At 41.1% G+C, this 21,730-nt stretch overlaps 1 protein-coding gene across 4 annotated transcripts in view; it reads left to right on the top strand.

Moving 5' to 3' along the window:
* Positions 1–21,730, top strand: part of ITPR2 (inositol 1,4,5-trisphosphate receptor type 2) — a 515,671-nt gene that overhangs the window by 454,417 nt on the left and 39,524 nt on the right. For all 4 annotated transcript variants that reach the window (XM_047864958.1, XM_047864957.1, XM_047864956.1 and 1 more), the window contains one exon: positions 11,309–11,469. In XM_047864958.1, the coding sequence (XP_047720914.1) occupies positions 11,309–11,469 (161 nt within the window). The remainder of the gene's footprint in view (positions 1–11,308; positions 11,470–21,730) is intronic.

Below are 21,730 nucleotides of genomic sequence, written 5' to 3'. Positions count from 1 at the left end.
CATTTAAGCAAAAATGAACTATTGGGACCTCATGAAGATAAAAAGCTTCTGTACAGCAAAGGAAACAATCAACAAAACTAAAAGGCAACCAACGGAATGGGAAAAGATATTTGCAAATGACATATCGGACAAAGGGCTAGTATCCAAAATCTATAAAGAGCTCACCAAACTCCACACCCAAAAAACAAATAACCCAGTGAAGAAATGGGCAGAAAACATGAATAGACACTTCTCTAAAGAAGACATCCGGATGGCCAGCAGGCACATGAAAGATGCTCAACGTCGTTCCTCATCAGGGAAATACAAATCAAAACCACACTCAGGTATCACCTCACACCAGTCAGAGTGGCTAAAATGAACAAAACAGAAGACTATAGATGCTGGAGAGGATGTGGAGAAACGGGAACCCTGCTGCACTGTTGGTGGAAATGCAAACTGGTGCAGCCGCTCTGGAAAACAGTGTGGAGGTTCCTCAAAAAATTAAAAATAGACCTACCCTATGACACAGCAGTAGCACTGCTAGGAATTTACCCAAGGGATACAGGAGTATTGATGCATAGGGGCACTTGTACCCCAATGTTTATAGTAGCACTCTCAACAATAGCCAAATTATGGAAAGAGCCTAAATGCCCATCAACTGATGAATGGATAAAGAAATTGTGGTTTATATACACAATGGAGTACTACGTGGCAATGAGAAAGAATGAAATATGGCCTTTTGTAGCAACATGGATGGAACTGGACAGTGTTGTGCTAAGTGAAATAAGTCATACAGAGAAGGACAGACTCCATATGTTTTCACTCCATATGTGGATCCTGAGAAACTTAACAGAAGACCATGGGGGAGGGGAAGAAAAAAAAATGGTTAGAGAGGGAGGGAGCCAAAACATAAGAGACTCCTAAAAACTGAGAACAAACTGAGGCTTTATGGGGGGTGGGAGGGAGGGGTGGGTGGGTAATGAGTATTGAGAGCACCTGTTGGGATGAGCACTGGGTGTTATATGGAAGCCAATGTGACAATAAATTTCATAATAAAAAAAATTAAAAAAAAACACTTTCAGAGACATAATAGAGAAGCTCACAGGTTGTTATACCCCTTCAGGTTGTGGTAAGGGACAGTCAAGAAAGAGTCAGGAAAGGCTTCAAGGAGAAATGGTCGCTGAGCTGATGGTAAAAAATGGAGGGTAATTAGTCGTATTAAAATGGGTAGAAGTAGAGTGACCAGCATAAGAACAGGCATGGAGGATAAGAACAGCACAATGAAAGTCTTCAGTTACTCTAAGGAGCTCAGTGTTTCTGGAGCATGAATTTTGGAGCAGGGCATGTCCAAGGAAGAGATTCGCCAGATCATGTGGGGCCTTTTATGTTAAAAAAAAACTTAGACTTTATCCTGTAGACTTATAGAGGATGCTGAATCATTAAAGAATTTAAGTAGAGGAATACAGGCTCTAATTTTTGTTTTAGAGCAATAGGGCAGCTATGAGAGGTTGTTTGTTAGGACGTAGTCCACGTGAAAAGTAATGAAACCGTGATGTAGGAGACTTAGGGTGGCAGTATTAAAGGTAGAGGACTGGGTCATGAAATATTTAGGGACAGAATTTTTAAATCTCAGTGGTTAGAAATGGATATGAAAGATAGTTGGGTGTCTGGGTGGATGGTAGTACCAACAGTTGAGTTTAAGAAGAAAAGAAGAAGAAGAATTTAGAGAGGAATATGCTGAGTTTGGCTTCAGAAATACTGAAATTGCAGCATACATTGAACACCCCAGTGGGACACACCCAGCACAGAGGTCAACATAGGTCTGAGCCTCAGAGAATGAGTCTGCACTAGAGACAGCAGTTGGGGAATCTTCAGTCTGTGTGTGGAGCAGAAGTGTGGAGAAAGGCTTCTGAGGGGGGAAGAGAAGAAGATGGGTTAGCGTGGGAAACATTAGCACTGAAGAGTTAAGAGAGAAAGAGGAACACACACACACACACACACACACACACACGCTCACACACAAATCTGTCCAGTCAGAATGGTGTGAGGAGAACCAGGAATGTGTGGCATGTGGACATGAGGGGAGGGTGCATCCTTGGGAAGACAGAGACTGATTATCAACTATTTCAAAGCAGAGAAGGCCAGAGACATATTAACTGAAGTAGAGCCTTTGGTGACTCAAGATAAAGATGGAGAACTTTCCACAAGGATAAGTTGCACAATGCTGAAGGGAGACTTGCTGGAAGGAAATGAGGCAGCAAAAAGAGTCTTGTCTTTCTAGATCTAAATTAGATGGAGAGAAGCAAGATTGGGATGGAGCCAAGGAAGATATTGTACAATAATTTGGGGGATTTAGGGAAGAGAAATGTTGTATGGAAGCATGAGTCCCATGGGGGAAAAGAAGATGCTGCCCTTGAAAATCTCTCTTTGTGTCACAGGATCTTGCTTTGACAGTGATTCATGTAAACCCTTTTCTTCATGATCATAATATCTATTATGTCAGTATTCAACTTTGGAAGAAAGGGTTCTTTGGAAGAATGTATCAGTAAGAATCGAGCCTCATTTGAGGATGTGATCCTATCTCCTGTATTCTAACAAGAAACATGAATAGCAAAACAAGTCCATCACTTAACCACTATTTCTGCTCCTCTAAACTTTCCCTTTGCTGTCAAAATTCTCTTTGGTTTTTCACAGTTATTAAAGAAACCTATAACCTATACACTCCTTAAAACATCACAATAACCCTCATCACAAAATTGAATGTTTTTCTCAACTCTCCCCATTAATTTCCTGCTGACCTTTTCTTCTGCCTTGGATTGTTCATTCTTTGGTTCCATCACAAGGCCCAATGTTTTTTTCCAACCACTGGATAAGCAGTTCTGACTTTATCATTGACTTCTTGTCTCTTCTCTCTGCCCTCCTCTTTAATACCACCTTTATGCAGATTACTGCCAAATGTGCAACCACAGCTCCAACCTCTCTCCAGGCTTTTGTCCTTTGTTTTCAATTATTGACTGACATCTATGCAGGCATGACTTCCTGGCAGCCAAATTTACCATGTCTAAAAACCAGTGCATCCCGACTGCTCATCGTCTTCCTCTGACCTACCATTTTATCCTGACCTCCACATTGCAGCTGATGATATCCCATGGTGCCTTCAGTTATCTGGGCTGGGAGCTTCTCCATCGTTTTTAACATCTCCTTTTTCCCATTCTAGGTGCACTAGTTACCATGTGCTAATGAATCTGCTCTCCCAGTCTCAGTCTCTTTCTTCCACACATTCCACAGCCACACCTTGATTTTGCAGGCTCACCTTGGCTCACATCCCAAAATATCCTGCTCAATGCTGCCAGATTAATTTTTCCAGTGTGAATTCATCATTTTCTTACTCAAAAGGCTATCAATAGCATGGCACAGTCTGTAACTCTAATATTCCAAATTTTCTGGCCTGTGAGGTGCTCCACAATCAGCCTCCTTCTTTTTTTGCCCACCTTTTCACCCAATGTTCTCCTGTTTATAGCTCAACTTCCAGCCTAACTGCATTACTCATCTTTAATGTAGAGACTCTCAGTTATAGTATTTCCATTTGGAATGCCCAAACTCCTTAGCTATTGAACTCCAACCCTCTGTCTTGTCTAAGACCAGCTCTAATGCCATTATTCTGTGAATCCTTCTCTGGTTTCACTAACCAGCAGCAAGTCCTCACATCACACTTTGCTCCATGGTACTCTATGTATTTTGTCTCTTGTCATATCTCTCTTGGATGCTATGCACTGTCATATCATAGAAAGGGCATGGACTTTATAGTTAAGTAGGCACACTGGTTCCACATCTTGGATATGTGATCTTGGCCAAGTTTCCTTTAACCTTGAACTATTGTTCCCTCATCTGGAAAGTGGGGAATATAATGCCATCTTGTGGGGTTTGGGGAGTATAATTGAGATCACATATATCAAAATTCCTAGTTCAATGCTTAACTGAGTAAGCCTTCAATGCACATTAATTTCCCTTCTCTAAGAGATCCAGATTCATGCCTTATTTATTTTTATGCTTCCATAGTATGTATTGGGGACCATTCATCAATATTTGCTGAATGACTATTCAATAAATCAGCCCAAATTAACATTATCTCTATTTTTTAAAAAATTTTCTTTATGTTTATTTTTGAGAGAGAGGAAGAGACAGAGAGCAAGCAAAGAAAGGGCAGAGAGAGAGGGAGACACAGAATCCAAAGCAGGGTTCAGGCTCTGAGCTGTCAGCACAGAGCCTGATGTAGGACTCAAATGCACAAACTATGAGGCCATGACCTGAGCCAAAGTCGGATGCTTAACCAACTGAGCCAGCCAGGCACCCCACATTATCTCTATATTTATGTGACTTATAACCTACAAAAGGAAGATAAAGTGGGTAAATACTAAACTGACATATACTGCAGACAAAAAACCTGAGTGCAACAATTCCAAGTTATTAAATTTTGTCACATTCAGGGTATTGTTTCTGTGGCATCTGCATTTCCACGGAGATATTGGGTCATCTATCAGGAGGCATAAGGAGATACTAGATCAACATGGTCTATTTTCCAGAAGCTTCACATTTATTCTAAAATTTGAGAGGCCATTTAAGTACTTTAACCTAAGAATAAATGTAAAGAGTATTTTTTTTAATGTTTATTTATTTTTGAGAGAGAGGCAGAGAGAGAAAGGGACAGCATGAGCAGGGGAGGGACAGAGAGAGATGGAGACACAGAATCCGAAGCCGGCTCCAAGCTCTGTGCTGGCAGCATGGAGCCCGACGCAGGACTTGAACTCACAAGCTGTGAAATCATGACGTGAGCTGAAGTTGGACACTCAACCAACTGAGCCACCCAGGCACCCCAAGAGTATTTTCTATATTAGAACAAATAGAATGCTACAAAGTAAAACAAATTTAATGTGAACATTTAAAATCATGTAGAATTAAAGAAAAATTTGCAAAGTAATCTCAGGCACTTTCAGCTATTAATCCCTGTGACCTCAGTAGCATAAAGGCTCTCTGCTCTCTGCCCTCAAAGAAACTTTAGCAGAAATGTGTGAAAAGCATTATGATAATGTATATCTAGATATGCATCTGTTCCTGGAATTGCTTACCGTATGTAAGATCTAACATGTACCGTATACATTATAAGAACTTAGTTACAAGAATGATTTAAACAGTTGGGATATTTGGGGTTGTACCAGTAGGCTATGATATAGTTATTACTTGGTAAATGATTCTTAGAAGAGGTGGGTGTTAAACTGTGATCCAAAGAGGGATATAGTATCGAACAACAGAGGAGAAAATCTCCACAGTAGGAGAGAATCGGCTCCGGGACAACACATACCAAGTGACACCCAAGTAGCAACAGAGGAGGAAGTAGGTTCTGCGACAGGCGAAGAGAGCAGATGGGACATTCCTAGCCTTGAAGGCAATGACCAGATGTGTGAGCATTATAACTCAGAAAACAATTGCTAGTGATCCAGAAGGCGGTCATGATAGGGTGATGATGAGCAGATGCCAGAGCTGGGGCAGTAAGCACAGGAACAAATTGGCACTGATATCCATATTAGTTATTAATTTTGAATTACCAGTGGCTGAAAATCCAGTGAGAGGGAGATGTTGACAGAGCAGATGTGACAAAATAACAGAATGGAGAAAGGATTGATGAGAATCTGGTGCCTAGAATTAAAGATCTTTCTAGGTGATTTCATAGGAGATAAAGGCTGCACTGTCAGAGAGGGGCAATGTGTTCTTCTCTCAGTATATTGGTTCTTTATTTGTACTTACACACTAAGGTCATTTATGCATTTATTTGTTCAGTGATTACTTATTGAGTGTCTACTATGTGCCACGATATTGCAGTGAGCACAACTGGACAAAATGTACTGCCATCATGGAGCTTATTTTCCAGCATACATAGAATGCATGATGCCAAGGGCTATGCAGAAAATAAAGCTGAGAAGAGGAATAGACAGGCACACCTGGGTGGTGGGTGGGTATGTGCCCTCACCTTAGTCATATTGTGTGGGAAATACGACATAGGTATTCTGAAACATTTGTGTTGAGCACACAAAGTACCTCTTATCCTTCCTTTCTTTTTGCCTTGTTCATCTCTTCCAATACCGTGGCTTTCATTGTTAATTTTATGTCATTTATCCTTGAACTAGTATATTTACACCTTGACATCTCTGTTCAGAGTTTCTAGCTTCAGACCTAGCAGCCCAACACCGGTTGTTCGACAGGCATCGTAAACTCAACACACCCCAAAGCAAACATATCTTCCCCCTGTCTTTTCTTTCTCTTTTTTTTCCTCTTGCTGTGGTGATATTACCATAAATTCAGTCATTCAGGTCAGACTTTAGGGTCATGCTTGATGCTTCTAAGTCTATACCTCTAATTGGACATCAAGCCCTCTTAAATTTTCATTCCAAAACTTCTCTTTACTCTCTCTGTCTTATTCATTTTTCAGTTACTCTGTTAATGTTAGTTGAATGCTACTGTTTTCCAGATACTATGCCTGGTGCTGATAAAAATAAGTCAGACGGTACAGTGCTAGAGGCTAAGATAGAAATAGACAAATTTTCATAACAATGTCATGGGCACAGGGAGGATCCACTAGCTGGTTGTGCCTTGTGAGAGTCAGTGGTGGCAGTAGTTAAGCTGGGTCTTGAAGAAGGGTAGGAGGTAGGAAAGGGAGGAGATGGAGGCATAGAATTTTCAAAGGACTTGGTTTGTTTGGAGAATGGCGAGAAAGTCAGAGTCGCTCTAAGAAATGTGCACAGGGTGGATTGTCACAGCATGAGTCCGAGGATGACTTCAAGTTCCCTGGTTGACAAAGACTTCATTAACAGAGGTGAAGAAGAGCGTGACATGCCCATAAGCTACCCAGCACGATTTACCCAGTAGGCAGCTGGAAATAGAACCTCAAATTGGGAAGAAAGGTCAGCACTGGGGATACCTCACCAGTATGATGCCGGTTGAAACCATGGGAATGGCCGATAAAGTTTAGCGAGCAAGAACCACTGAAGATGAAAGAGAAGCAGTTCCCCTCTTTTACACCTCTCACTGCCCTAGTCCCCTGGTCTCCCCACCCTCAGCCTCTTCTCTCAGTCTTCCCCTAAATCCTACCACACAAAGTTACCTGATGCACAGCTCTGAACATGCTGGTCTCCACTCAGAGGCCTTCAGAATAAAGTGCAGTCTCCATTGCTTTGTGCTTAAAGCTCTTCACGCTTTGTGCCAAATGCACCATTTCATCTTCCTTTCCAAATGTTCCCTTCAGAGGAGTTGATGCTCCCCCAAACAGGGGATCCACTTTTACCTCTAGCTTTGCCCCGCCATTTCCTCCACCCAGGAGGCAAAAGAACATGGCTTTACAGCCAGAAAGTTTTTATTTAAACACTGACTGACTTTTCCACTACCGAGAGGCATCAACTTGAGCAATTCACCAAATTCCTCTGAATCTGTTTCCTCATGTGCTAAAAGGTCAGATTGGATTACTGTAATTACCAGAGCATATTTACACATCTTTACATTGTTGTCAGCACAAATAGGTGCTCAATAAAAATTAGGTGGCTTTTATTACCATTCATCTCTTTTCCACTTGCCATAATCCTGTTTCAAGGCTAGACATTTAAAGCTTTACACCTCTTTTAAACCTTTTAAAATGTACCTAGTCACAATTCATTTTGTCCTCTTCTGTGCTTCCTTGGCAATTTATCACCACTTCAGGATATAACACAAGTTTTCTGTTTCCTCTACCATATTACAGATTAATTGATAGTAGTCACATTATTTTTATAGCCCTATGTACCTTGCAACAGGAAGGTAATTGTTTGAACTGAATTCTGGGAACATCTACTTTAACATTCTCTCTCTCTCTCTCTGTACCTCTTTTGAGATACATGCCTTACAACTCACCCATTTAAAGTATACAAGTCTGTGGGTTTTAGTATATATATTCAGAGTCAGGCATCCATCATCACAATTAATTTTAGAACATTTTCCTTGCTCTCAAAAGAAACTTCACACCCCTTAGCCCTCACCACCATCCCCCACCCCCAACCTTTCCTCCTCCTCAGTTCTCGGCAACCACTGATCTACTTTCTGTCTCTGAAGATTTGCCTGTCCTGGACATTTTACATAAATGGAATCATATAATATGTGGCCTTCTGTGACCTGCTTCTTTTATTTAATATGATGTTTTCAAGATTCATGTTGTAACATGTATCACTACTTCATTCCTTTTTATTGCAGAAAATTCCATTGTACGATATGCCACATTTTATTTATCTTTTCATTAGTTGATGAATGTTTGGATTACTTCTACTTTTTAGCTATTACGAATAATGCTGCTGTGAACATTCATGTACTAGTTATTGTGTGGAAATATGTTTTTATTTCTTCTGGTTAGGTGCTTCAAGTGGAATTTCTGGGTCATATGGTAACTCTATGTTTAACCTTTTGAGGAGTTGCCAAACTGTATACTACTTGACAATGAAAAAGAATGAAATCTTGCCATTTGCAACAACGTGGATGGAACTGGAGGGTATTATGCTAAGTGAAATAAGTCAGAGAAAGACAGATATCATATGTTTGCACTCATGTGTGGAATTTGATAAACTTAACAGAAGACCACGGGGGGAAGGGAAAGGGAAAAAATAGTTTCAAACAGAGAGGGAGGCAAACCATAAGAGACTCTTAAATACAGAGAACAAACTGAGGGTTGATGGGGGGCAGGAAGGGGAAAATGGGTGATGGGCACTGAGGAGGGCACTTGTTGGAATGAGCACTGAGTATTGTATGTAAGTGATGAATCATGAGAATCTACTCCCGAAGCCAAGAGCACACTGTATGCACTTACATTAGCTAACTTGACAATAAATTATATTTTAAAAATATGTAAAAAATAAAGTGCTTTAGGAAATAAAAATTAAAATTGAAATTAAAATTAAAATTAAGTTGCATTATTTTAGATTCCCACCAGCAGGGTATGAGGGCTCCAGTTCATCCACATCATCACCAAGATTTGTTATTAATCTGTTTTTGATTATAGTCACCCAAGTGGAATAACATTTTATTAGTGAAATATTCTTAATTCATTCAATAAATATTGTGTTCAGTGCTGGCGATAATATCACCAGACACCAATCTAAGCTATTAGGACTGTTGGTGAAGAAAAAAAGACAAATATATCTGCTCATAGACACACAATAAATAATAAACATAATAAGTTCTTATCTGAGTTCCTGGATAAATTTGCATTCCTTTCTTTTGTGCTGATTAACAAGCAGGCTTTTTCTGGCACCATCATTTTTACCTCTTTATCTTAGACTTGTGGTCCGGTTTAATTTCACAACTTTGATATGGCTGTGTTCAGTCTGCTAGGAGGTGATAAGCACTCTAGGAAAAAGAGGATAAAAGAAAAAGAGTGATTGAGGGTGTTGGCAAAAGGGAAGGGACAGGTTGTAGGATTAAATAGGGTGATCAAGTTAAGCAACACGGAGAAGGTGAGATTTGAGCAGAAGGTGAGCAAGTTCATCAAAGAGACATCAGAGGAAAGAGCTCTGTGGGTAGAAGAAGCCACCAGTCCAGGAGCCCTGAAGCAGGAGTCTGCATGCAAGGAACAAGGAGGCCAGTGTGGCTGCATAAGAGTTAGCAAGGGAGAGGAGAGTAAGAGACAAGGTTAGAGAGGCTATAGGGCATAATCATTTCCAGTTTAGCAAGTAGATATTACATGGGATATACTAATACTCAACAATTGTTCATTATTTATATGAAATTAAAACTTGGCATCAACCCAGCATTCTGTATTTTATCTGGCAACCCTACTCATAGGCCATTGTAAGGCCTTTGACCTTTACTTTGAGTTGGAAAAGAACCACTGCAGGGCTTTGAACAGAAGAGAGACACATTCTACTTAGGCTTTTGAAGTATCGCTGTGGCTGCTGTGTTGGGAATAGGACAACACAGAGAGTTAAAGTGAAAACGGGGAGGCCTGGGAGGCGAATGCAGCTGTCCCAGTGAGAGATGATGAAGGCTCAGATAAGAGAGGAGGCTGTGGAGGTGGGGAGGAGTGGCCAGATTCCAGATCTATGTTGAGGGTAGATCCAAAAGAATTTCAACATGAATTGGATATGGATGAGAGAAAGAGAGGATTCAAGGATGACTCCTCAGTTGGCTTGAACGACTGGAAGCCTGGAGTTGCCATGGAATGAAGAGGCAGACTGTGGGTGGAGTAGTTTTGGGGAAGAGTATGGATTTTATTTGGGTCATGCTGAGCTGATGATGGGTCAAATAAGATGAGGCGTCACCATTGGCCTCATCTAATTTTATGGTATTTTCCATTAAAGTGTCCAATAAGGTAATATAAAAGGTCACCCTTTCACTAGGGATAGATTTTTTTTTTTTACTTATTGTATGTTATATCTTATTATTTAAAGAGTCTTCTTCATGCCTGAATGGCTTAAAAAAAAATGCTTACAAAAGAAGAGCCAGGATTGGAATCCAATTTCCTAGTTTCTTCTCCAGTATCTGAACTGCAAAACCAGACTGAATCCCAACATCCCATTTTATTTGGCGATCTGACTCATTTTTCCATAGATGTTTTTCTTCATCTCCATTCACTTTCTTTCATCTACTCTTCAGCCCTTGAAAGAAAAGATTCTTGCTATGCAGAAGCCTCCTCAGTGTCCTTCCAGCAGTTGAAAATCTGCCCTGGATATTGAACAGACCATCCCCTCCTCAAAATGCCAGGAACACAGTAGTCTAAAGGCTGGATAAGTCAGAGTCCTTATTGCACTCAGAGCAAAGATCACCGTGGACGTTGGCTTGCCCTTCACTGATTACAAGTGGTTTTCAAGATGACTCTCTCAGCTGACTTTCCCCTTTTTACCCAAGTTCCTGGATAAAATACCTTTTTTTCCTGTCCTGATTAGCAAGCATGCCTTTTATTGCACAATCATTTTTACTTCTTCTGCTTAGACTTGTGGTCCAGTTTCATTGGACAGTTTTGATATGACTATATTTTAAATTATCTTCCAATGTTACATCTATAACAGGACCGCACATTTCTAAGGACCCATTGGGCAGGGGGTGGAGGAGGCTGGAGAATGTTAGTTGAGAAGAAATCTATAAACTATGGCCTTTTTTTCTGAGGTCTTGTGTACTGTGTTGTTTTTAATCATAACATTCTAAATTGGCACACTCACAGAAAGCATTTTCTCCACATAATTATTATGTTTTGTTTTTATGCTGGGAAGCGCATGCTGATTAAATGACAAATCACATACATTGTGTTTTCTGTGTCTTGCAGGACTTGAGAGGGACAAGTTTGATAACAAAACTGTTTCATTTGAGGAACACATCAAGTCAGAACACAACATGTGGCATTATTTGTACTTCCTAGTCCTGGTGAAGGTTAAAGACCCCACTGAATACACTGGGCCTGAAAGTTATGTGGCTCAAATGATTGTGGTGAGTGATCAGAGCATTTTAACCCATGACTATGTTGCATTTTGTATACTTTCCCCTTCTCTACCCTACCCTTCTCCCAAAATGGAAAAGTTCTCCCAATCATTTGGTTAACTACCAAATAGGACTGTCAATCACTGAAGAATCCTCAGGCTAGCTAACTCACTGGTTTCCAATGGACTTCTTGGTTATATAAACCAAATCTAAGTCTCCAGGGCACAGATGATATTTACTGAAGAATTCTCTCTGCAGTGAATAGTACCATCTCAGTCATGTCCGTCATCTCCTGACCTCATGTCTTTGCTAATGTCTCAATTCCCCAAGTCTGGAACTTTCCCATTGGCAAATATGAACAGAAGATTCACGCTTTAAGAAATTCTTTGAATTTCAGAAATCAAGAGTTTAAGAAATTTAACCGTGTTTGAGAAGAGTATGACATTTGATCTCAATGGGAGAACACTGTCTTCCTGTCTATACAATTTGGATTGTCAGTAACGATTGGTACTGATTCTGCCATACTAAGTTGCTTATAACTCCTCATTAAGATCAGTAGCAGAGGCTGTTGTTGTCCATGGTTTGGAGTTCCTTCTGTTTCACAGAAGATTAAAACTAAGTGGTTTAAAAAGAAGCCTAAGTTACAACTTAAGGGTATCATGACACATGTTTAGTATTATTGCATCCAATATAAATTCATGTATTCTTATAATAAACATGGCCATATGTTGGATTTTTTTTCTCAAAAATATTCTTACAAGATAGTGTTCACTATTTGAGAATGAGGCTTTAGAAGAGTCATGACCCTCCTTGCTGCCCAGTCCCAAGGATAGCATTTAGGAAACACCAGTTCCAAAGCTTCAGAGAACCAAGTGACAGTGACTCTGTGTCCGTCCTTCTGGGAGCTGGTCATGCACATAGGAAGACATATACTGCAGTAGAGGGAGCAACCAAAGAGCATGTTTGGAGGGTAACATCCTAATAACTACAAGTAAATATTGCAGTAATTTGTCTTACCTGACAATATTTATGTGTCATAGCAGAGCTACATGTAAATTGAATTTTTATTGTTCAGCATTTTTCATGTTTTCTCCTTTTTGACTTACATCCTCCTATAAGTTGTTTCATGTGCATAGTAGTTTGCATCCTATTATGATGTCATTCTTTATGTGACAATGGACAGAACCTAATATTGTTTCTTTTTCTCCATGTTTCCTTTTCTGCACTCTCTCCCTTCTACATTAGGGGGAAAAAGCTAATCAGTTTGAAGATAGGCATTCATAATCATTATTTATACATTCTTGATCTTGAGATGCTCGAGACCATCAATGTGAAATATTTTGTGTCTGTTTACTGGAGAAAAGACATGTACAGCATTAAGTTTATATATATATTTTTAATGTTCATTCATTTTTGAGAGACAGAGAGAGACAGAGCATGAGCAGGGAAGGGGCAGAGAGAGAGGGAGACACAGAATCTGAAGAAGGCTCCAGGCTCTGAGCTGTCAGCACAGAGCCCGACGCAGGGCTCGAACCCACAAACTGTGAGATCATGGCTTGAGCTGAAGTCAGATGCTCAACTGACTGAGCCACCCAGGTGCCCCACATATAGAGCATTAAGTTTAAAATGCAACCTCACATTGCTGTATGTTATCAAAATTTGAGTAAATATAATTAGTATATATTTACTGGGCATCCACTCTGTCCCTTGGACTAAAAGATTTTGGGGAATACACTGAAGAGTCTGACACATTCCTTCTCTGCCAAGGAATTTAGAGCTTAATAAGAGGGGGAAGAGAATAACAAACCAAAAGTAGAACAGGCCAAGTTCCTCAAGGGTGGAACAAATGAAAATCTGTAAAGGCTTAAAGATATAGAGTGATATCCAACTGGGAGGTGGTAGAAGGGAGAGTGTGCGTGTGTGTGGGTGTGGGTGTGGGTGTGTTGGGGGGCAGTCCATCAGACAGAGTAGGATTTGTGCAGATTGGGAGTGTCTGATGGATTGAGTTCCTGTAAGAGAACTTACTGTAAGTAACTGCTGTAAGAGGGAGCATCTGGCACAAATGCATACAGGTGGAATTTGGGGGACACCGGCCCAGTTTCAGTGGCACAGAGTCAACTTGTAATGAAGCTCTGAGAGATATTATAAGGAAAGTAGATTGGACTTTTGAGTAGTAAGTGTCCGTTTGGGCCATCATTTCATTAGGAATGGGAAGGCACTGGAGGGTTTCACTACAGGAATGATGTGGCCTAGAACAGTCATCAGGCAGTGGTGCATAGGCTGGTTGGGAGAGGGGAAAGATGAAATCAGAGGTGCTATCTGGCAATTGATGAGATTAGGGTGGGGGCCAATATGAGCCCAAGACACCTGACATTGTGAGACTGGTCACTGGGAGAAAGGTGGTGTATCAGTTTCAGAAGGTCTTGCGCAAGATCAGAAGCTGGTCAGAAAAGAACACTTTTGATTTTAAAATGATACTAGAAGCTAAGTCATAAATTAGGAGGGACAGGGTAGTAACAACATGAGCCTTAGAGCCCAAAAGATCTGGGCTTAAGCCTTAGTTCTGTCACTTATTTGCTGTGTGGTCTGCGATATCTTGGGCAAATCTTTGAACCTACCATAGAAGGCTTCTGTCTTCTCATCCAAAAGGGAGAAAATTGCTGTGACATCAGTGAGATGATATGTTAAACATGGCTAGCATACTGGAGGTACTCGGTAATTGACAGTCTTCACTGTGACTGTCCACATGGAGTAACAGTTGAAGCCATCAAATTAGAGAGAAATGAGAGAAGGGAGACTGTGTAGAGAGAAAGGCAGAGAAAGCCAGAGACAGGACATGCGAGATCCCCCATTCAGGAATAAAGAAGAAAGACACATAAAATATGTAGGAAGACAATAAAAAGGGCAAAAGGAGAACCAGGAAGCGGAGTATGTCAAAAGGCAAGAGACAAGCCTTGCAATGTCAATTTCAACAGCATCAGTTGCTGTAGAGAGGCCATAAAGAAGAGACAGGTCAGACAGAGCTTTGGGGGTTTGTAATAAGGAAATCACAGGTGGCTTTTACCATAAAACAGTGTTGACCTCTGTTAAGCCTTAACATTAAAATCAGCATTTGGCCAGGCACTTGTACCTGAATTTTTAAGTGCCCACACACTTATCCATGTTTCTGCCCATCCTATTCCATCAGCTCTCTCCAGAACCGTGATGGGAGGGAGGAGAGCTCATAAACTCATTCCAGTCTGAACTCTCTCATTCTCATCCAAGCAGGGCACATCCAAGACAACAGGCACTGTTTCTGAATTTCAATGGCCAGGAGAAGGAAGAGTGAAATTATTAAGCTCAGTACTGATGGAAACAAAAAGTCATTTGCACCAAAGAGTGTTCACTTACTGGAATAGCCTTTCTGGAAAAGTTCAAAAAATCTGTAGCCAATGAACCCAATATAGAAAATCTGTGACTCTAAGCTCTGTGGAGATTATGGCCTTGAAATCCTGATCTACCGAGAGAGAGAGAGAAAGAGAGAGAAGAGAGAGAGATTTTAGAGCACACAGCAAGTTGAATCACATCTATAACTCAATTCAAACTCTATATCTTTTCTGTCTCCAAGCCAGAGGTAACTACTTTTAATAGTTTGGTAGGAAACCTTCCAGACATTTTCCTACCACCTTTATTTTTGTCCTTAAAAATAGCTTCATTTACCGAGCTGATTTAAGTGCTTGTTTATCAGCAGAACTTTAAAGCTTTAAATTCTTCATAATTGATGTAGCTCTTACCCTCAAGTGTTTATGCAAAAGAAAATGAGGAAGTTCCTCATATTCACCAGACAACTCATATGAATTCTACCACACTGCTTAAGTACATCTGATTTGTACTCTGGGACCCTCAGGAAGTTCCTCCTTCCTTTTGGTGACATGAGGAAAGCAAGAATATAACAGAGGGCGGCAAACCACAAGAGACTTAAATACGGGGAACAAACTGAAGGTGGACGGGGGTGGGGGAAGAGGGAAAATGGGTGATGGGCATTGAGGAGGGCACTTGTTGGGATGAGCACTGGGTGTTGTATGTAAGCCAATTTGACAATTAATTATATTAAAAAAAGAACATAACATTTTGGGGGATATTTCTCCCTTCCATGTATAGTTTGTCACCTTTAGTGCTTCACTTTATTACTATGTCAATAAGGAATATTTATATCAATATACATTAAAACATACATTGTAAATACATTTATTTCTAAAGGTTAGAATCTAAATATACCTGTTCCTCTACATCCACCCAGTGATAGGCTCAAGACTCTGAAATATGAAAAGAAATTTAAACCTTCCTTGCCCTTGCCTTCAGATGTGACACAATAAGTTGTTTGAGTCTCACCACTGTCTGAGTATCTGAGTGAACACAAAGCATCTTCTGGGATATAGTTAGGGGAGATGTGAGTTGATCAAGGTATCGGAGGAATATATTTTCTCTCAGCAAGCGAGCCCTCATTTTTGATAAGAGAATTGATATTTTGAGCTAGTATTTATGGGGAACAGAAAATGAGAAGAGAAAAGGAAGGACCATGCTGGAAAGTAAAAGTAATGAAAGGGAACCCAATAGACTGGAGGGAAGGGTATAAAAGGATAAATCCTCCAGCCTGTACTAGTAATGGCCTTTGAGCATCACTAAGCCCTTTTGCTTCTCCCATTACCCAGAGGATGATGACTGAGGAGGAACAAACAAAATAGAGATCATTAGAAAAAATGCCCAAGGCTTTTAGATGTTTCTCTAACATTTTGAGGACATTTTCAGATTTTCAGTGTTCATTTGCTGAGATATGACAGGGGCCTTTGGGGATATTTAGTACTTAATTTGGCAAATAGCGGGATCAAAACCGCAGGTATCTGTGAGAGGGGTATTGTGCATGTTCAGAGAACTACTGCCTTGCCAGTGTGCTCTGCTGTACTGGGCTGCAACCAAGACCCTGGCTGGCCACCCCCCATGAGCATGGGTTTTTGAGATCACTTTCTCATTTTAGTACATGGCACTCTTACACTCTTCCACTGACTTGACTCTTAACTAAAAACTGTTTCCGGCTAGCATGGAGATGTCAGCTAGGACAATTGAACTCATGCTTTTGTTAACATAATAATTGCTTTGACACTAAAAACAGTTAAGTTTCTTGAAGGCCACAAGCGGGAATAGAGTAGCCCTTGGTTCTTTGTAATAGCAGGGCAGGTAATAATATCTGTAATATGCCTTAAAGTCAATTTCATGAACAGTGAGTGCTTCCTATATCCTAACAGCAGTGTATGGGTTTGATACATAAGGATAAGTAAGAAATAGTCTCTTTCCCCCAGGAAGCTCAAAATGTTTAGGGAGTGAATAATAAAGTAACAAGTCAATTAACAAATGAATGGTTTCTTCTTAGCCCTCTGGTTGTGGTACATAATTTACAGAAAGATACACCAAAAGAGCTGCAAGGAGTTTGGAACGTGAATTTCTCATTAGTCAAATGTCATCTTTCCCCTCTTTAAATCAGAAGACAAAGATGCAGCAGGAAGGCTTAGGCCACTGGAACCAAGTATGATGAATGATCCAAGTATGATTAGAAATCACATGGCTGATGAGAGAGAAAAGACGATTTAGTCGCCTCTTGCAGTGTTTCTCAAACCCGGTTCCTCCCACACGGGCATGTGCTCAGAAGTGTGCCTGAGGCTGCTCTCCTGGCAGAGGGGGAGGCATGCACAGTGGAAGGTTTTGCAATGTAACTCATACTTAAGAATAAATTCTTCCAGGGGCACCTGGGTGGCTCAGTCAGTTAAGCGTCTGACTTCAGTTCAGGTCATGATCTCACCGCTTGTGAGCTAGACCAGCGTCAGGCTCTGTGTCAGATTCTGTGTCTCTGTCTCTCTCTGCCCCGCCCCTCTCACACTGTCTCTCTCTCTCTCTCAAAAATAAATAAACATTAAAAAAAAAAAGAATAAATTCTTCTTGGGGCGCCTGGGTGGCTTATTCGTTAAGCTTCCAACTTCGGCTCAGGTCATAATCTCATGGGTAAGGCTCTGTGCTGACGGCTCAGAGGCTGGAGCCTGCTTCTTGTTCTGTGTCTCCCTCTCTCTCTGCCCCTCCCCTGCTCTCTCTCAAACATAAATAAACATTAAAAAAAAAAAAGAATGAATTCTTCCTTACAATAATCTATTGAGACTTCAGAAAGAGGGATGGTCCTTTCAGTGAGATAGGAAAGAAATCTCTCTAGTCACCCATTAGTAACAATTTTCCAGATGTTGTCTTCTGTGTCTAGATCTCAAAATCAGTCTTGTTTATTGTTAAGCCACATTTTGAGCAGTAACTGTTGGAGGGGGAGATGTTTGGGCTCATGAAAGACATCGAATCTTCTAGGATTTGTATGCAAACCTCCTGCGTTAGCACCATTTGCCAACCTAATTTCTGCATTATTATTATGTGTCATAACTATGAAATTATATGTTCTGATTCTATTGTTTCCAATTTATGCTAATTGTGTAATTGGATCTAATTAAGCCAATTATGTAACTGCTCAATCTTTAAAACCTATTTTAAAGACTTTAGAACTTCATAAGACACTGCTAAAAATGTTTACATTTCAGAACAAACCAAGGGGGTCTCTGCAGCTCAGAATGCACAATTAAGAAGTAAGTATGCATATTGAGGGAGACACCACCTTCACTTTCCATATTTTAAGTCCAGACACGTGTCTTCAATTTAAGAGGGGTCCTTTTCAGTTCCCAACTCTGGATTTCATTTGTCATTGTGGGGTCTACCCTCTACATTATTCTAATTTTTGATTTAGTAGTCATATGTAATATCCATGAGTTACCACATTTTTGTGCATGTTAACATCTTTCTTGTCTTCTTTTTAGTTTGTAAAATAGAGATAGAAATGGTAAGTACTTAACAGTGTGGCTATCCTTAGGGTCATCATCTCAAAGATTCTTCTCAGTGCTAGAAGTGAGGGTGAAGAATTTGGGCCAAATCGTGTTTAAATGAGATTCATGGATGGGAGTGGGATGGGGAATCAAGACGAGAGCAAGACGCTGACTCGAGATAACATTGACTCCTTCCTGAATGGATCAGAAATTGAAACTGCTGGTGTCCAGGAGATAGTTCTGCAAGTTCAAAAAGCCAAAAAATTGTTTTGTTAGTTTTCCTAATTAGCGTGGAGGAGAAGCTCAGTGTGAGGGAATCAGCCTAGGTAATAGATTCTGAAGTTTGACTTCTTAGGATTTCCATTTACAAGATTGGTGACTTGACCTCCTCCCCACCCCAAACTTCACTTTACCCATCAATGAAATAAGTGCAGTCAGCCAGTCAGCGCTCAGAATAAAACCTGCTGAATGTGGCTGGATCCGGGAAGCCTCCTGCTGAGCAGGACCTTGTCCCTGTCCCTGTCCCTGTGGTTTCTGCATCCTGGAGAGAAGGGAGAGGCAGGGATCCCAAGGGAAGCACCTGGGCAGAGAAGGCTGCAGGGTCATAGGGAGAGAGGGGGATTTGGAGGTTGGGACAGTGGCTAATTTGGCAACTAGGAAATATTACAATGGTTTTAGCAACCAGTACAGCCATATCTATGCGTACTAGATAAATGTGGGCCCTGGACATAATAAGACTTTCTTTGCAGAGTTGCTGTAAGAACCAAATAAAATCATGCGTACTGACAGTACTCCTACAATATAACTGACATTTGATGAGGGGCTGACTGTGAGCCAGGTGCTGTGCTATGTGTTTGACACGGAATCTCTTCTGAGGCCCTGTAACAATCCTAGGTAGCACTCTGCTAATAGTGTCCCCATTCTGCACATGAGGAAGCAGGCTTAGAGAGGACTGATTACTTGCCCAAAGTTGCACTGCCAGTGGAAAAGCACACTGCGTCTGTAATGTGCCCGACACATACAAGTGGTCAATAAATACTGTGTTATTATCTGATGCTGTGTGGTGCATAAAGCTAGGAGCCGTGGTTCCTTTGAGAGCGAGCCAGGCCGGCTGCACCCAGCACCCCCAAGGAGTGGGCCTCGTGCTCTGCAGAGGGGGGACTATAAACATTCAGTTCAGGGCAGGGAGTAGACCTGGCCAGGGAGACAGGAAGTCAGCTGACATCCCTACAATTGCAGGAAGGCCTGAGAGGAATTCAAATGGGAAAAATGTACCCGTTCAGAGCGGGTTGGCAACTGCAAGCTTCCTACAGCGATTAGAAGTACTGCAATTACAATTATTACAATTGCAGGCAAGAAAGACAGAGGCTGCAGGATATTTCAATTTAATTTGGCAAGAATTTTCCAGGAGCGCTGTACACAGGTGCTGATCGAAACAAGAATAAAACATCGTCACTGCCCTCACAGAACCACACCGTCATGGAAAAGACGGCTACATCCACTAGAAACTATAGTGCAAATCCGAACTCTAGTAAGAGGTATAATGTACATACAAACACAGCATCTGGAGAAATCTTAAATTATACGGTTACCCCCCTGCTTAAAACCCTTCAGTGGTACTTAGTATAAAATCCAAACTCTTTCCCGTGGCCCCTTATACCATCTGGCCCCAGTCTGCTTCATTCCACTTTCCTCAGCCAACTATAATTCAACCACATTGGTCCTTTTCTTTTTCTTGGAAATTCACACTTCTTCCCTGGTCAGAGCCTTGGCACGGGGGTGCCTTCTCTTTGCAGTTGCTGTTGCTAATGCTTTCCATGCCTGGCACCTTTCCTGACACCCCTGTTCCAATTACTTCTGTCCTGTCACCCTTTAGAGCACCTATATTAATCTGACCCTAGAATTGTTTTTACACTTATTGATGTGTTTATTCCTCTCCACTACGACTTCAGCATTTCAGATCACTATCAGTGATCTGATTTGATCACTGCACACAAATTCCCAGCACCTAAATTAAGGCCCAGCACACCATAGGTACTCAGCATAGATTAATTGAACAGAATGAATAAGACGTGGAGCCACAGGAGCCCTGAGGACAGGACAGGTCTTTCTGGACAAAAGAACTAGGGGCAGTTGCACAGAGAAGATTATGAGGGGAGTTGGGCCTTGCAAAGGATTTTGACAGAAGGGGAATATATTCCAGGCAAGGTGTGTATCTTAAAGGGAAAGTGTGAACAGTCAAGAAGAAAGGAATCTAAGTGTATATGTCCTAGCAGCTTTGCATGTTATTTAATTATACCCATTTTATGTACACCGAGGCTCAGCGAAGCTCATTACTTATCCAAGGTGCTCGGCAAATAAATGTTTGAACCAGGACCCAAATACAAATTTTTCTGGGGCCAATGTCTATGATTTTACCTTTCTCTGTGCTTCACCTACTGAAGAATGAGGCAAAACTTAACGAAGACCAAATATGTGTAAGTCAAGTATTGGAGAAAAAGTAGGAAAAAGCCCAAAACCAAAAGACATCCTTTGGAAGGAGAAAAGTCTTCTCCAATATTTTAAGGAATTATAATTCTTAGTCCTTCAGCTGCAATAGTTGAAGTAAGATATAAAATGCCTTTAAAAAAAGCAGACCAGTAAAGTACTTCCCATTGGTGAATGGTTTGTTCATTTAACAAGCACAGGCTGAGTGCTTACTTGCTCCAGGTGCTGGGCTGCTTAGGGTTCAAGGTTTAGCTTCCCTCAGGAGGCTTTGGTGAAATCTAGGAGACAAAGAAATCTACTTACTAAAGGAGAGGTGATGGCTCTGTGCAGTGGTAGAGCCTGCCATGGGTATGGAGGGAAGGGAGGCTTCATAAGGTCATGCCAGATGCTCAACTAAGTCAGGTAAATGAGAATGGAACAGTTGAGTCTGTCTAGAGAAAGAGTGGGGCTAACCATGGGGCACCAGGAGCCAGATCACAAGGGCATGGTGTGCTTGGAAATCTTTACTTGATCCCGAAAGCTAAAGGAAGCCTTTCAGGGATATTAAACCAAAGAGACATGGACAGATGTGTATTTTAGAAAGCATGTTCCATGGAACAACAAGAAATAGAGACAGGGGGCTATCCTGGAGCAAGAAGAAGAATCGGCAGAAAGGGTTCATTCCCCAGTAACAATCATGAAAGCTGCTATAAAAGGCCACTGGAGATTGAGAAGAAATGATAGATGTGAAAGGATGCGGGCGGAGCATTTACTGAAGGTGAGGGGAATGTGGTTTAGGTCTCTGGCCCTGGATAGTTAGGGGTGGTGGGTGGAGCAGTGGGGCTCAACCTAAATCATCAGGGGTCCACAGGAGTAAGTTGAAGAAATGTGATAATCTCAGTGTACCTGATAGTATCCAA

The sequence above is a fragment of the Prionailurus viverrinus genome, chromosome B4 (assembly GCF_022837055.1).
Source record: "Prionailurus viverrinus isolate Anna chromosome B4, UM_Priviv_1.0, whole genome shotgun sequence".
Classification (NCBI taxonomy): domain Eukaryota; kingdom Metazoa; phylum Chordata; class Mammalia; order Carnivora; family Felidae; genus Prionailurus; species Prionailurus viverrinus.
Note: the sequence above shows the minus strand (reverse complement) of the source record. Positions and strands in the feature narration are given on the sequence as shown.